General features: G+C 43.2%; 1 protein-coding gene across 5 annotated transcripts in view; it reads right to left on the bottom strand.

The window, feature by feature from the left end:
- SH3D19 (SH3 domain containing 19) overlaps window positions 1-16,052 on the bottom strand; it is a 175,620-nt gene extending 159,568 nt beyond the window's left edge. For 4 of the 5 annotated variants that reach the window (XM_035022911.1, XM_035022914.1, XM_035022913.1 and 1 more), the window contains exon 1: window positions 15,720-16,052. In XM_035022911.1, coding sequence (XP_034878802.1) covers window positions 15,720-15,831 — 112 coding nt within the window. In that variant the 5' untranslated portion in view covers window positions 15,832-16,052. The remainder of the gene's footprint in view (window positions 1-15,719) is intronic. The other variant, XM_035022915.1, reaches the window with a different exon arrangement.
- Between the last annotated feature and the right edge of the window lie 480 nt (window positions 16,053-16,532).

Genomic DNA, 16,532 nt, shown 5'->3' with positions numbered 1-16,532 from the left:
GGGGGGGGGGGCCGCAGATGCAGAGGGAGAAGCAGGCTCTGAGCAGGAAGCCCAATGCCAGGGCTTGATCCCAGTACCCTGGGATCATGACCGGAGCTGAAGGCAGATGCTTAACTGAGCCACCCAGGTGCCCCAAACATCTAAAAGCTCTTAAGACTAAAAAGGAAATAGGAAAACTGTGAAGTTTCTTGGTGTCAGAGCATATCCTTTCTTCTCAACAGGGTAATCCATGAACAAAGTAGGAATTTCCTTTCCATCACGGTGTACATAAGGATTTGGGTCAAAATAAAACAAAAATAAGGTAACATTAAATCATTTCTTAAAAGTTCAATTCTATTCTATTTGGCAGATATGTAGTGACCGTAAGTGCCAGTCACTGTTTGAGTTATGAGGCTATAAAAATGAAAAAAAAGGGGCGCCTGGGTGGCTCAGTCGGTTAAGTGACTGCCTTCAGCTCAGGTCGTGATCCTGGAGTCCTGGGATCGAGTCCCGCATCGGGCTCTCTGCTCGGCAGGGAGTCTGCTTCTCCCCCTGACCCTCCTCCCTCTCATGCTCTCTGTCTCTCATTCTCTCTCTCTCAAATAAATAAAATCTTTAAAAATAAATAAACAAATAGGGATGCCTGGGTGGCTCAGTCGGTTGGGCGTCTGCCTTCGGCTCAGGTCATGATCTCAGCGTCCTGGGATCGAGTCCTGCATCGGGCTCCCTGCTTCTCCCTCTGCCTCTGCCTCTCTCTTTCTCTCTGTCTCTCATGAATAAATAAAATCTTTAAAAAAATAAAAAAATAAAAATAAATAAATAAATAAATAAATAAGTCTGTCCCCTCATGGAACCCATTACTGGAAGTCACAGTGTTCAGGTCATGCATGGAGTCTGCCAGTTTTATCCTCGCATTCTAATAAACCTCATAACATCCCCGAGATCCAAAGTCCTATCTAATAGAAGCAGCTGCAGGTGATTCTCAATTGTCCCCTACCACACTCCCCCAGGAGAAGGGATCTGAGATGGGTCCAAAAAGGTAGCTATCTATAGTTTGTCCTGAGCCTCTGAGGTAAACTGGCCTGAGAACCCTGCCCAAAAAGGTATAGGACAGTAGCTAGACAACCTACTTAGAGCCTCTTTCTTGAAGAGGCTGACTGTAAGAAAGAGAAAGCCAATTCTCCAGTAACTTCAGAAGCCACGGAAACAGACAGAAGTAAAATAAGTCACCAAAAATGGTGGTATCACTGACATACAAGTAACGGTTATCCCAACTTACAAAGAAATGTTCTCTGGAGTCGCTATTTGCTATCAGTTTCCCAGGGCAACTCTTATTTCCGAATGATTTCTGAGGCCATTTCCTGTTTCTTCCAACTTACCTGTGTATCCTTGTAATAAGCCTCCATCAGCTCAGGTTAACCAAACAGGCCTCTATTTTTTACACTGTGAAAATACATAACTATCACATACATTGCTTTCTAGTTACTTCAATGATAGTGCCTTACAACATTAAGTGCAGCCTCGTTATGCTACAAGATAATAGAGGGATTAAATAAAATCCCTGTATAAAATGCATGGTGGGTGCCTGGGTGGCTCAGTTGGTTAAGCGACTGCCTTCGGCTCAGGTCATGATCCTGGAGTCCCGGGATCGAGTCCCACGTCGGGCTCCCTGCTCGGCGGGGAGTCTGCTTCTCCCTCTGACCCTCCCCCCGTCATGCTCTCTCTCTCTCATTCTCTCTCAAATAAATAAATAAAATCTTTAAAAAAAAAAAAAACTTTAATAAAAAATAAAATAAAATGCATGGTGGATTCTGTTTGACTACAAGTCATCACAATCACATCACATCACAATATGAATTACTTATGATGGAAAAACATAAACGGTTCAAATTACAAGAAATCACACTGAAACCACTCAACATCACATTTTTAAACAGACACTAAACCAGTGAATCTCACCCCACACGGAGGAAGTTCAAAAGTCTAGCTCCCCAGCAACTATTCCAGAAGTTATAAATCAGGAAATCTGAAAATGGGATCAGGAGCAGAGTCTCTTTTTAAAGCTGCACCTGAGTCTGATGCCTAGCCAGTGTTGAGAACCTTGGCACTGAGGAGTGGAGGCACTAGGTGCAGGCATTGTTACACAAAATGTGGTCCAGGGACCAGAAGCAGCAGCATCACCTGGAGCTTGTTAGAAATGCAGAATCTCAGGCTCCACCCCAAACCTATTAAATTAGGGATCACATTTTTATAAGATCTCCAGGTGATTTGTAGGCATATTAAAGTTTGAGAAGCACTGTTTAGAGCACCCATTGCTACAGAACTGTGAAAAATACCACACGCCATGTTATAAAGTTTAATACCGCAAGAAATGTTCTAAGAAGAAATAGGAATAGAACAGTTTAAGAGGTAAAATGTTTCTGATATTAGGCATTTCACATTATCTAATTAATAGTAATCTTCAAATGACAATCTTACTCCAAATGAATTCTACTTCCAAACCACACCCTCCACTGGCAAGAGTTAACATCTCAACTGAGTCACACAACTGTACTTTATAATCCCAGAGCTCCAGTTACCTCCACTGAGCTAGTGTGTGCTGAGGGGGTGTCCCTGTGGAGAAATAAGGGCTGTAGTGACAAGAAGGGATCATTTGCATGAATGGTCCCATGCTGGGGCCTTCCAGTTTTTTTTGTGAACATCTCTGTACTAGCTTCAAAGGACTATTTGGAAATGACCATTTTTATTGCTAGAAAAACTAATTCTCCACGTTATATGCAAACCTTGTCTTCTGCGCCCCTTGTTCTTGGCCAGCTCTCAGAGAAAAAGCATTTAGTTATCTTCCAGTATAGTGATTCCTTGATTAATGTATCTTCAGGAAACAATGCTCAGTACAATGAAGGCAGCCATCTCGAACACAAATGAACTCTGAATCCTAAGCAATAAGCCTGGCACGCATTGTAGGGCTCATCAGCAATGCAATTGTTAACCTGCTCATATGCAGAACAGGAGGGACAAAATTACCTCCCGTCACAGCTTCCATTTATTTATTCCCTGAGAAATACTCTAACCTGGCAATAAGCAAAATGACAACATCAGAAAACTGTTTTCAGATCCTACAGGTTTCCTTTTCAGTACCCTTCAACTTGCCCTGGGAGGACCCTGACCCTCTTCAAGAACTATACATCACACAAGAGAACTTGGAGGTTCACAAGCACCTTTCCTAGAATAAACTTATAAAGTAGTTTGAGAATGAATAATTCCCTTTCAAATGATGCAAAGGGAGAGGGGTTACTCTAAGTGATTTTTCAGTGCCCATATTATAATAAAGAACAAAACTGGGGCGCCTGGGTGGCTCAGTTGTTAAGCATCTGCCTTCGGCTCAGGTCAGGATCCCAGGGTCCTGGGGTGGAGCCTGAGTCAGGCTCCCTGCTCAGTGGGAAGCCTGCTTCTCTCCCTCTCCCACTCCCACTGCCTGTGTTCCCTCTCTCACTGTGTCTCTCTCTGTCAAATAAATAAATAAAATCTTAAAAAAAAAAACACAAAACAAACCAGCAACAAGAATCTAGGTATCCTAAGGTAACCTCATGTTTCCAAAATGCATTAAGCATGGTGGTAAGGAGAGATTATAAGATCAAATTAGAATTTGTATCAGGAACTGTATTCTGCTGCTAATTGTACAGGCCTAAGATAACAGTGGCTTTATTCATTTATTTTTATTTTATTTATCTTTATTTTTAAGATTTTATTTATTCATTTGTCAGAGAAAGAGAGAAAGCACAAGCAGGGGGGAGCAGCAGGCAGAGAGAAGCAGGCTCCCCGCTGAGCAAGGAGCCCAATGCGGGGCTCGATCCCAGGACCCCGGGACCACAACCCAAGCTAAAGGATCAAGACCCCACCTAACCGACTGAGCCACCCAGGTGCCCCTAACAGTGGCTTTAACCAGATAGTTTATGTTTTCTCAAATAAAGGAGGCAGGCAATCAAAACCTCATATGATAACTCTGTTATCACTAGGAACTAAGTGAGATTCCATCCATTTTTCTGCTCCACCATTCTCAGTGCATGGCTTCCATCCTCAAGGTGACCTCATGGCCAGGATGGCTGCTGGGAGCTACACCTCCTTATCCAGGTAGGAGAGGGAAGGAAGGGCAAAAGGATATGCTGTGCAGCTGAGTCCCCTCTTTTTTTTTTTTTTTTTTTTAAAGATTTTATTTATTTATTTGAGAGAGAGCACGAGTGGGGGGAGGAGAAGAGGGAGAGGAGAAGCAAACCCCCTACTAGGCAGGGAGCCAGACACAGGGTTCGATACCAGGACCCCGGGATCATGACCTGAGCTAAAGGCAGACACTTCATCGAGCAAGCCACCCAGGCATCCCCGAGTCCCCTCTTTAAAGCACTTTCCTAGAAGCCCCACTCAACTCTTACTTGCATCTCATTAGTAAACTGGTTAGAAGTAGGTGGGCACATTGCCACATTTGGCAATATAGGGTTCCACCAATAAGGAAGAAGGGGATGAATACTGGGTAGTTAACTAGGAGTCTCTGTCACTTCCTCCTAGCTGTGTGACCTTGAATAGATTATTTACCCCTTCTAGGCCTCATGTTCCTCATCTGTAAAAAGGAAATAGTCACACCTACGTCATAGGATTGGCACAAGGACTAAATATAAAACAACTACAATACTACCTGGTACCCACTGCGTGATAAATATTAACTCATTATTATCTAATTAGTCTAGTCCAGCATTTTTCCAAATTCCTCTCCTACTCTAACTTCCTCTCCATATCCAAAATTAAAACACAACTCCTATTACTCCTTTGTACCTGCTGATACTCTAGTATGAATGAGTTTTAATCACAGGACACCTCAATCAGACATATGTATGTTGTGCCTTTCCTTTCTAATTATGAAATGAAATTATGTGCCTGACATCAGCACACATCGGATACTCTAGGCAGAATTAGGGTTCAGGAATTGAGCTTATATTCCCCCCTCCAAAGGCAGGGTCTAAAGACAACCCCAATGTGTATGTTTAGAGAGCCTCAAGAAATGAAGGAGACAGTACAAAAAGAATGATATCTCCCATGCAGAGGGATTCCAAAAAAAATGATGTAGATACTCTGCCCTCAAGAAGTTAGAGCATAACTCCTTCCTCCTTATGTGTGGGCTGTGCATAGTGATTTCCTTCACTTCCTACAGGATGGAAAGAGGCTTGGGGTGGGTAGAGTAACCCTGAAGTTGAGAAACCTGACAAATACTAACTCAGCTAAATGATCAAGGTCAACATCAACAGCAATAAATGATGCTAATATTACGTACACTTAATATACAATAAAAATGTGGCAAGCCTTCATGTCTCCCAAACACCCACAGCTCCACTCTAAACATGAGAAAACATATCAGACAAATACCAAGAGTGACATCCTACAAAATATCTGACCAATAAACCCTCAACACTGTCAAGTCCATCAAAAACAAGGAAAATCCTTGAAACTATCAGAGCCAAGGGAAGCCTAAGGAGATACAACTACATGTAATATGGTATTTTAGATGGGATCCTGCAAAACAAGAAAGAATTAGGTAAATGCTAAGAAAATCTGAATAAATTATGGATTTTAGTTAATAATATACCAACCTTGGTTAAGATGTAAATAATAGGGGAAACTGGATGTGAGTATATGGGAACTCTATGTACTATCGTCACAATTTTTCTATTAGTCTAAAAAACAAAGTTTAGGGACACCTGGGTGGCTCAGTCAGTTAAGTGTCTGCCTTTGGCTCAGGTCATGATCCCAGGGTCCTAGGATTGAGCCCCACATAGGGCTCCCTGCTCGGTGGGGGATGGGGGGTAGGAGGGGGCAGGGGTCTGCTTCTCCCTCTGCCTGCTGCTCCCCCTGCTTGTGCTCACTCCCCTCCCTCTCTCTCTCTCTCTCTGACAAATAAATCTTTTTTAAAATTTAAAAATTAAAAAAATTAAAAACAAAGCTTATTTAAGGGTGTTGGGGGAGGCGCCTGGGTGGCTCAGTCAGTTGAGACTCTTGATTTCAGCTCAGGTCATGATCTCAGGGTTGTGGGATGAAGCCCTGCATGGGGCTCCATGCTCAGTGTGGAGTCTGTTTGAGATTCTCTCCCTCTCCCTCTGCGCTTCCCCCAACTTTCTCTCGCTCACGCGTGTCTCTCTCTCAAATAAATAAATAAATCTTTAAAAAAAAAGATAAGATGGTCTACAGCCTATACCCCCCAACGCCCCCCCATACACGCATTCCCACCCCAAAGGCAAGCTTAGAGCTCCTAAAGATGAGGCCTACAGTTAATGAGAGACAGGAACTGATTTCTACCTCCCTGTAAAGAAGAAGGCTTCCTGCCTTGTGTCAGGCTAGATCCACTTCCTCCCCAACCTTAACCCCTCTCTATGCTCTGAAGCTACTAAACACATATTTTCATCTTGTACATAATTGATAACATTCCCATCATGCCTACCCTCACCCTCCTTACTATAAATTCCCTAGAACACATCTCATTCCATTGCTGAAGTGGATCATCACTTTATCAATGGAGCTCCTGTCTTGAGGCTGCAAGACAACTTAAGCTAATGTAACTGCTCTCTCCAGGTGAGGCAATGTCTCTTGAGCTTTGCACTTTTGGCTTCTCCTTCATCAATACAGCACTTCAGAAGGAGCCCAGAGAAACCTGCCCAAGATCTTACCTCACACTTTGGCAAACTTCTACAAACTAAGTCAGAAGTTATTTTTCTTCTCATCTCCTAGAATCATCAAGTGTAAAGTTGGAAGCCTCATCCTTTCAATTAATAAAGCAAAAACCAAGGCCCAGAGAGATGCTGTAAATTGCTAGAGGCTAAAGCTAACTGAGAGAGACTTGATTAAAACCCAAGTGTTCAGAGGATTAATTTCAAAGTACCACCGAATTCAAAGCTGAAATGATCTAAGGGAAAACTGAGTATACTGCCCTCAGAACATAATGTGCCAATGAAGTTAGAAGCACCAATGAATAGTGTCAAAATTTAACAAAAAGAAGAAGAATGAAGAGATGCACCCTGGTTAACTTTGAACTACATGAAAAGCAAGAATGAGCTTTTCATTTGTAATGATGAATAAAAGGTAAAGGTCACTATAAGACATGTTAAAATTCTGTATGGGACAAGGAATGCCAAATGAAGAACTCCACTCAGTCTTTGGAGGGGGGGAGCGTCTTGTAAAATTGATGTATTTCTAAAAGATGCATGAACTCCAAAGCAAAGCAACTACATTAGATTATGAAATGCTGAAGATGCAGGTTTACCTCTTTCTTCTCCACCAACTGAAACCCCATAACTTCTCCCAAATGAAGAAAAATGTGGATTCAGCTAAGTGTCAGCTATTTCAACAACAACAAAAGTATACATAAATAAACACTAATAACTTTATAGATATTCACTATGTGCCTATCCATGTTTTAAAGGTATTAGCTATACTAACTCATTTAATCCTCAAATTCTATGCAATAGGCTTTATTAATATTCCCATTTTACAAATAAGGAATGGAAGCCCAGAGAGTTTAGGTAACTTGTTCAAGGTCACACAGTTAGTGAGAAAAAATGAACCACAACAGTTTGGTTCTCTTGCTAAAGTCCCCTTGACAGTCATCATGGACTACTTTATATTCTTATTTATCTTCATCTACTTTATATTCTTATTTATCTTCATTAAAGCCTAGAAGACATGGATAAATTCCTAGAAACATATAACCTCCCAAACTGAAGGAGAAAGAAATAGAAGATTTGAACAGATTACCAGCAATGAAACTGAATCAGTAATCAAAAAACTCCCGACAAACAAAAGTCCAGGACCAGATGGCTTCACAGGCGAATTCTACCAAACATTCAAAGAGGAATTAATACCTATTCTTCTCAAATGGTTCCAAAAAAGAAAAAAGAAGAAGAGGAAGGAAAGGGCGCCTGGGTGGCTCAGTCGTCAAGTGTCTGCCTTCGGCTCAGGTCATGATCCCAGGGTCCTGGGATCGAGCCCCACATCGGGCTCCCTGCTCTGCAGGAAGCCTGCTTCTCCCTCTCCCACTCCCCCTGCTTGTGTTCCCTCTCTCGCTGTGTCTCTCTCTCTGTCAAATAAATAAATAAATAAAATCTTTAAAAAAAAAAAGAAGAGGAAGGAAAGCCTCCAAATTCATTCTATGAGGCCAGCATTACCCTGATACCAAAATCAGATCAAGACTACTACAAGGGCGCCTGGGTGGCTCAGATGGTTGAGCGTCTGCCTTCGGCTCAGGTCATGATCTCAGGGTCCTGGGATCGAGTCCCGCATCGGGCTCCCTGCTCCTTGGGAGCCTGCTTCTCCCTCTGCCTCTCTCTCTCTCTCTCTCATGAATAAATAAATAAATAAAATCTTTAAAAAAAAAAAAGACTACAAAAAAAAAAAAAAACAACTATAGGCCAATATCTCTGATGAACCTAGATGCAAAAATCCTCAGCAAAATACTAGCAAACCAAATCCACAATACATTAAAAAATATCATTCACTATGACCAAATGGATTTATTCCCAGGATGCAAGGATGGTTCAATATTCACAAATCAATCAAAATGATACATCACATCCACAAGAGAAAGGATAAAAACCATATAATCATTTCAACTAATGCAGAAAAAGCATTTGACAAAGTACAATACCCATTCATGATAAAAGCCCTCAACAAAGTAGGTTTAGAGGGAACATACCTCAACATAATAAAGGCCATATATGAAAAACCCACAGATAACATACTGGGGAAAAAAACAAGAGCTTTTCCCCTAAGAATAGGAACAAGGCAAGGATGTCCACTCTCACCACTTTTATTCAACCTAATACTGGAAGTCCTAGCCACAGCAGTCAGACAACAAAAAGAAATAAAAGGCATCCAAATTGGTAAGGAAGAAATAAAACTTTCACTATTTGCACATGACATGATACTATATATAGAAAACCCTAAAGACTCCACCAAAAAACTACTAGAACTGATAAATGAATTCAGTAAGGTCGCAGGATATAAAATCAATATACAGGAATCTGTTGTATTTCTATACACTAATAATGAAGTAGCAGAAAGAGAAATTAAGAAAACAATTCAATTTACAATTACTCCAAAAATAATAAAGTATCTAGGTAAAAATTTAATGAAAGAGGTAAAAGACTTGTCCTCTGAGAACTATAAAACACTGGTGAAAGAAATTGAAGATGACACAAACAAATGAAAAGATATTCCATTCTCATGGACTGGAAGAACAAATATTGTTAAAATGTCCATATGAGGGGCATCTGTGTGGCTCAGTCAGTTAAGTGTCCAACTCTTGATTTTGGTTCAGGTCATGATCTCAGGGTTGTGATCCAGCCCTGCAGCAGGCTCCAGTCTGCTTGGGATTCTCTCTCTCCCTCTGCATGGCCCCTCGTGATTACAGGCTCTCACACTCTCTCTCTCTCTCAAGTAAATAAATCTAAAAAAAAAAAAAAAAAAAAAAAAGTCCATATTACCCAAAGCAATCTACAGATTTAATGTGATGCTTATCAAAATACCAAGAGCATTTTTCACAGAACTAGAACAAATGATCCTAAAATTTGTATAGAACCACAAAAGAGCCCGAATAGCCAAAGCAAGCTTAGATAAAGAACAAAACTGGAGCTATCACAATCCCAGATTTCAAGATATACTACCAAAGCTGCAGTAATCAAAACAGTATGGTACTGGCACAAAAAAAGACACAGTTCAATGAAATAGAACAGAGAGCTCAGATATAAACCCACGATTAAATGGTCAATTAATCTACAATAAAGGAGGCAAGAATATGCAGTGGGAAAAAGAGAGTCTCTTCAACAAATAGTGCTGGGGAAACTGGACAGCTATATGCAAAAAAGTGAAACTGGACCATTTTCTTACACTATAGACAAAAAATAAACTCAAAATGGATTAAAGACCTAATAAGAACTGAAACCATAAAAATCCTAGAAGAGAGCACAGGCAGTAATTTCTCTGACATTGGCCACAGCATCAATTTTCTAGATATGCCTCCTGGGGTAAGGGAAACAAAAGCAAATAAACCCACAAAAAAACAAACAAAAAGCACCCCCAAAAAACTACTGTGACTACATCAAAATAAAAAGCTTCTGCACAGCAAAGAAACAATCAACAAAACTAAAAGGCAACCTACTGAATGGGAAAAGATACTTGCAAATAACCTATCCAATAAAGTAGTAACCAAAATATATAAAGAACTCCTACAACTCAACACCAAAAAACAAAAATCATCCAATTAAAAATGGGCAGAAGACATGAATAAACATATTTCCAAAGAAGACCTACAGATGGCCAACAGACATATGAAAAGATGCTCAACATCACTAAATATCAGGGAAACGCATAACTAAATCACAATGAGATTATCACCTCACACCTGTCAGAATGTCTAAACTCAACAACACAAGAAACAAGTGTTGGTAAGGATGTGGAGAAAAAGGAACCCTCGTGCACTGTTGGTGGGAATGCAAACTGGAGCAGCCACCATGGAAAACAGTAAGGAGGTTCCTTAAAAATTTAAAAATATTATTACCATATGACTCAGTAATTCCACTACTGGGTATTTACCCAAAGGATACTAGAACACTAATTCAAAGGAATGCATGCACCCTACTGTTTATAGCAGCATTATTTACAATAGCCAAGATATGGAAGGAGCCCAACTGTCCACCAATGATGAATGAAGATGTGATATATACATACAATGGAATATTATTCAGTCATCAAAAAGAATGAAATCTTGCCATTTGCAATGATATGGATGGAGCTAGAGATTATAATGCTAAGTGAAATCAGTCAGTCAGAGAAAGACAAATGCCATATGATTTCACTCATGTGTGGAATTTAAAAACAAGTGAACAAAGAAGAGAGACAAAAAAGAGACTCTTAGATATAGAGAACAACAACAAAAAAATAGTGAACAAGGGGATGGGGATTAAGAAGTACACAAGTCTCTTTTTGCAGACGACATGATACTTTATGTGGAAAACCCAAAAGAGTCCACCCCCAAATTACCACAACTCATACAGCAATTCAGTAAGTTGTTTCAACTTTTTAGACAACTATAAACTGGGCCATACGACCTGGTATGTCCCATGTATCAACACAAAAAAACTATAGTTGATGAAACACACTACAGAGGTAACTGAGGTGCAGCTGTACCTATTACCTGTATTATTTTAGACTAAGTCTTCTAACATTTCTGAGTTTCAATTTACTTGTCTTAATTTTTTTAAAAGATTTTATTTATTTATTTGAGATAGAGTGAGCGAGAGCATGGGGTGGGAGGGAGGAGAGGGAGAAGCAGGCTCTCCACTGAGCAGGGAGCCCAACGCGGGGCTTGATCCCAGGACCCTGAGATCATGACCTGAGACGAAGGCAGACGCTTACCCAACTGAGCCACCCAGGTGTCCCTCAATGTATGTCTTTAAAATGGGAATAACTGGGGACGCCTGGGTGGCTCAGTCGGTTAAGCAGCTGCCTTCGGCCCGAGTCATGATCCCAGGGTCCTGGGATGGAGTCCCACATCAGGCTCCTTGCTCAGCAGGGAACCTGCTTCTCCCTCCCTCTCCCTCTGCTTATGCTCTGTCTGTCAAATAAATAAAAAACCTTAAAAAATAAATAAATAAAATAAAACGGGAATAACTGGGGCACCTGGGTGGCTCAGTCGTTAAGCATCTGCCTTCAGCTCAGGTCATGGTCCCAGGGTCCTGGGATCGAGCCCCACATTGGGCTCCCGGCTCAGCAGGTAGCCTGCTTCTCCCTCTCCCCCTCTCCCTGCTTGTTCCCTCTCTCACTGTGTCTCTCTCTGTCAAATAAATAAAATCTTTTTTTTTTTTTTAAGATTTTATTTATTTATTTGACAGAGAGAGACACAGCGAGAGAGGGAACACAAGCAGGGGGAGTGAGAGAGGGAGAAGCAGGTTCCCCGCAGAGCAGGGAGCCCGATGCGGGACTCGATCCCAGGACCCTGGGATCATGACCTGAGCCGAAGGCGCTTAACCGGCTGAGCCACCCAGGCGCCCAAATAAATAAAATCTTAAAAAAAAAAAATGGGAATAACAAAACATACCCTCTTCCCTCTCAGGTTATTTGAAAGAATCAAGTTAAATGAGGCTATGAAAGCCCTTCCTCAGCAGAAAAGCACCAAATAAATGTAAAGTATTTGTAAAATATAACAAGCAACATACAGGTATAAACGTGTAGAGCATTAATAGCAACTGACTTTTATTAGCAGCCAGTGGGACAGCTTGGAAAAACATGGACTTTCAGGTCAAAAAGACATGGATTCAAGTCCCCATTCTAGCATTTACTAGCTGATGGATCCTCCGCAAGTTGCTTAAATATTTCTGAGCCTGAATCTTTACAATTATAAAATGGAGAAAATAATACTGACCTCACAGGGGATAAGAAACATCTGATTCATGGTGAACATGAATTTTATTCTGTGCCCTCATACTGACAATATTACTTATTTTACTCAGAACACATGGAAGAAGTTACAGCAGTCCTTCCAGAGTTTACCATAAAGTCATCAATATATGGAAAGAATAAATTTATTTAATATTAATTAAACCCTGTTAATGCCTACCACTCTTCCTGGTGATTAGGGGGAGGTCCCAGACTTGTGTATTCCCTGCCCTTTGGGGAAACAATATAAAAATGTTGAAGGTGAGCAAGAGGGTCTCAGACCCATTTGAGGGTCTGATGAAAGTTACGGTATCTCTCCCCAAAGAAAGCTATAAAACTTTTAGGAAATACAGGAGATGAGGAGAATATCTTCATGACCTTGGTATAGGGAAAGCATTCTTAACCAAGGGGCACAGCAAGGGGAAGAGAGTCACTAACTCCAAAGAAAGATTCATAAATACACCTCCATTGAAATTAAGTATTTCCACTTCAAAAGAAACCATAAAGAAAATTTTAAAAAATAAGCCCAAGTGGAAGAAGATATTTGCAGCACATGCAACCAACAAAAGTTCAGATTCCTGTGTAAGAACTCCAACAAATCATTAAAAAAATGATAGCCAAAAAGGGTGATATATTTATGCAATGAAAACAAACTATAGCTGCATATAACAGTATGGATAAATCTTACAAGCAATATTGAGTGAAAAAAGCATAACACTAAAGAATACAGACGGGATGGTTTCCACTTCCATGAAGTTTTAAAATAGGTAAACTAAATAATACTGTATAGGGATGCATACGCATACAGGGAAGACTGTACAGAAAAGCAAGGAAATTAATACTCACACACACACACACAAAAAATAGTAGTTCCCTCAAGGGGAAAGAAGAGGCCATGACTAGGAGGGACCAGAGTCTGCTTCTAGGGAACTGACAATATTCTTTTTTTTTTTTTTTTTAAGATTTTATTTATTTATTTGACAGAGAGACAGTGAGAGAGGGAACACAAGCAGGGGGAGTGGGAGAGGGAGAAGCAGGCTTCCCATGGAGCAGGGAGCCCAATGAGGGGCTCGATCCCAGGACCCCGGGAAAATGACCCGAGCCGGAGGCAGACGCTCAACGACTGAGCCACCCAGGCGCCCCGACAATATTCTATTTCTTGATTTGGACACAGGTTACAAGAGTTTCGCTTGATAATTTACAGGCTTTATACACCCTTCTGAATGTATATTGTAAAAATAAATAAACACACCTTCACAACCACACCTACATTTAGCAGGAAGAGAAGGAGTTCACAGACTCCCTCAGTCCATAAACCCCAAATGTATGGTGTCAAGTTATGTGAGATCAAAGAAAAAGAAAATCTAGATTGTAAAACGGAGGGGGAAGAAGGAAACAACAAGAACCGGAGAGGTAAAGATTAGAAAGACAGACGATAAGCAGAAGAAACACTAAGCTTCTGGGTCAGCTCACACTCTCACTTGGACGGAGAACAACATCTAGCACAAACAGAATGAACAAACGCCCAAGCTTGGTAAGGAATGCGACGGTGTCTGAAAAACACGTGGACTAATGAGTGGAAAGAGGAGCACAGCTTGTAAAGAAATGTGGACTATTAAACAATGTATCCCAAAAGAAAGAAGACCAATTGTTGCAAGTTTAACCCTCTGCCCACTTCATAATATTTCTGTCCTTCACCCCTTAATGGAAACAGGGCATATTACATGGTTAGACTGCAAACACCAATTTCTGAGGGAAAACGTACACAACCAGCAAAGTATTATCATAGAATCTAGAAAAGCTTCTGCCAGCCTTGGAATAAACATACATACTGCAACTAAATGATGAACATGTATCTGGATCATATCTAATCTGACCTCCAATACTCTCCACACTACAGTCCATTGTAAGAGAAAGTGAAGCTGTTTGCTGAAGGTAATAGGAATCCAAGGCACCCTACACTGTTTAAATCAGCAAATCAATGGAGGTACATCTTTGTAAAGTTTTTTCATTGTATTCTTGCAAGAAATATTAATTCATATCCTGCAACTGCCCATGATTTCTTCAGTCTGGCTTATACTGAACAAAACTATCAATTACTTTCAAAACGACTGGTGTTCATGCAGAAAGTCAAATGCCTTAACTGTGATGCAAAGTCCTAGTAATGGGCATCAAGAATTATTTTTAAGGTTCCAAGATCCTATCAAGGGCATCAAATTGACTATTTTCTTTATGTTCCACTAAATTCTTTCCTTTCATCCCATTTTCTATCCCTCACTGGTTCCCCACAGACCTGTTATCTTAATTCTCCAACTTTCCCTCAGGTTAAGGAGGCCACATAGAAAAGCTTCTCCATGACTTGATGGAATGTTTACGATGGTCCATTTTCTCAAGAGGCTTTAATGACTCGTTCTCATCTAAATCTTTCTCGCTTCTCTATCTCCCTCCTGTTGTCATCTCCCTAAGTTTGTTCTTGCCTCCAGTTTGCAGATACGTGGCTAATCCAGTTGGAACCAAAGGCCAAAGAATTTACTCTCCATTATGTTTGACTGAAAAGTTGCCCCAGGAACAGAGAAGGGGTGTGGATCTACACTTACTCTTCCACTTAAGTTCCAAACTATTGATCCGAGCCGCCTTTGTGCACCCAAAAACACAAGACCATGAAAGTAACTACAGACCCAGAAATGAGTCTCGGTCCAAATGAACTGCCTTTTGGCACGCTATATCCTGGACTGGGGGGGCTCACAAAATAACTCTAAAGCAAGTGCTATAGATAACTGGTGAGCTCGGGCGGTGGGGGGTTGGGCAGAATCAAAGGTCCGAAGTTCAGGCTACACGAAACCAGACTTGATCAGCACGTGGCTTGACCTGGTAGCGGCCGCGCAGGCAAACCCATCGGGAGGGGTCGTCGCCGGAGCTGCCAGACCCAGAGAATTGTGCACCGGCCTCTGACTCATCTGGAGATAAGTAATCACCCGGGCCCCAAGTTCAAGCCAGCAGCCCCTGGATTTAGTGCGTACGAAACATCCGTCGTTTCGGCTCCACGACAGGTAGAGACCAGTTTGAATTTCCTGGGGCCTCGGCCCGAAAGTGAGGATGAGGATGGAAAAGCCACCCTCCCTGCGTCTCCCCGCGCAGAGTGAAAGACGCCGGTCCCAGCCGGGCGGGGGAGGGAGCCGCCGCCGTCCGGGGCAGGATCTGCGCGGCCCCGGGGCTCCCAGCCCTCGGTCCCCCCCTCCCCCGGGCCCCCTCGCGCTCCCCGCGCCCCTCACCTGCGGCCGAGTGGCCCGACAGCGCACGGCCCCGGGCGCGGCGCTGGCCCCCGAACTCGCGGCGCTCGCGCAGCTCTTCCTCCTCGTCCTCCCGCCGCCGGCCCTCAGCCATGGACGAGGCGCGGAGGCGCAGCCCCGGAACGGCGGGCGAGCCGTGGGCCCTGGCGCCGGGTCCGCACGCACCGGCGCTCCACGCCCGCGCCCTCGGGCCCGGGGGGGGAGGCGGCGGCGGCGGCGGCGGCGGCGGCTGCGGACTCCACCTGCAGCCCGCGGGGGAACGGCCTGGCTCGGGCCGGGCCGGTTTCCCCGCCTCCTCGCGGCGCACCCGCGGCCTCCGTCTCCCAGCTTGCTGTCTCCCACCCTCTTCCCCCTTCCTCCGCCCCGCCCCGCCCCGCCCCGCCTCGCCTCGCCCCGCCCCGCCTCGCCCCGCCCCGCCCCGCCTCGCCCCGCCCCGCCCCGCCCCGCCCCCCCCGCCCCGCCCGCCGAGTTGGAGCCGGGATGGGGCGGGTTGTGGCCAGGCCTCGCCTCCTCGGGGAGGGGTTACCGCCGCTGGGGCCGCCCCACAGCCCCACGCTGGACCCGCCCGCCCGACCAAAACAAACGTGTATAAAATAAATAAATGGGATAGGAAGCCGGGAAGGAGGTGGCTTGGCCTCTTCCTGCCCTTTCCCAATATTCCGGTGTCAACAGGAAAGCCATTTGCTTGACAACTAAAGGAGGGGGAGGAGCAACCTTCCCTTGGCTGGACTTAGAGAGACCGGTCGGCTGGGGGCCCTGAACTTGGGAACAAACTTGGAGTTTGGTCAAGCCTCT

Source organism: Mirounga leonina, unplaced genomic scaffold (genome assembly GCF_011800145.1).
Source record: "Mirounga leonina isolate KUSES-001 unplaced genomic scaffold, KU_Mleo_1.0 Mir_176, whole genome shotgun sequence".
Taxonomy (NCBI): Eukaryota; Metazoa; Chordata; class Mammalia; order Carnivora; family Phocidae; genus Mirounga; species Mirounga leonina.
This window is presented reverse-complemented; position numbering and strand designations above follow the sequence as displayed.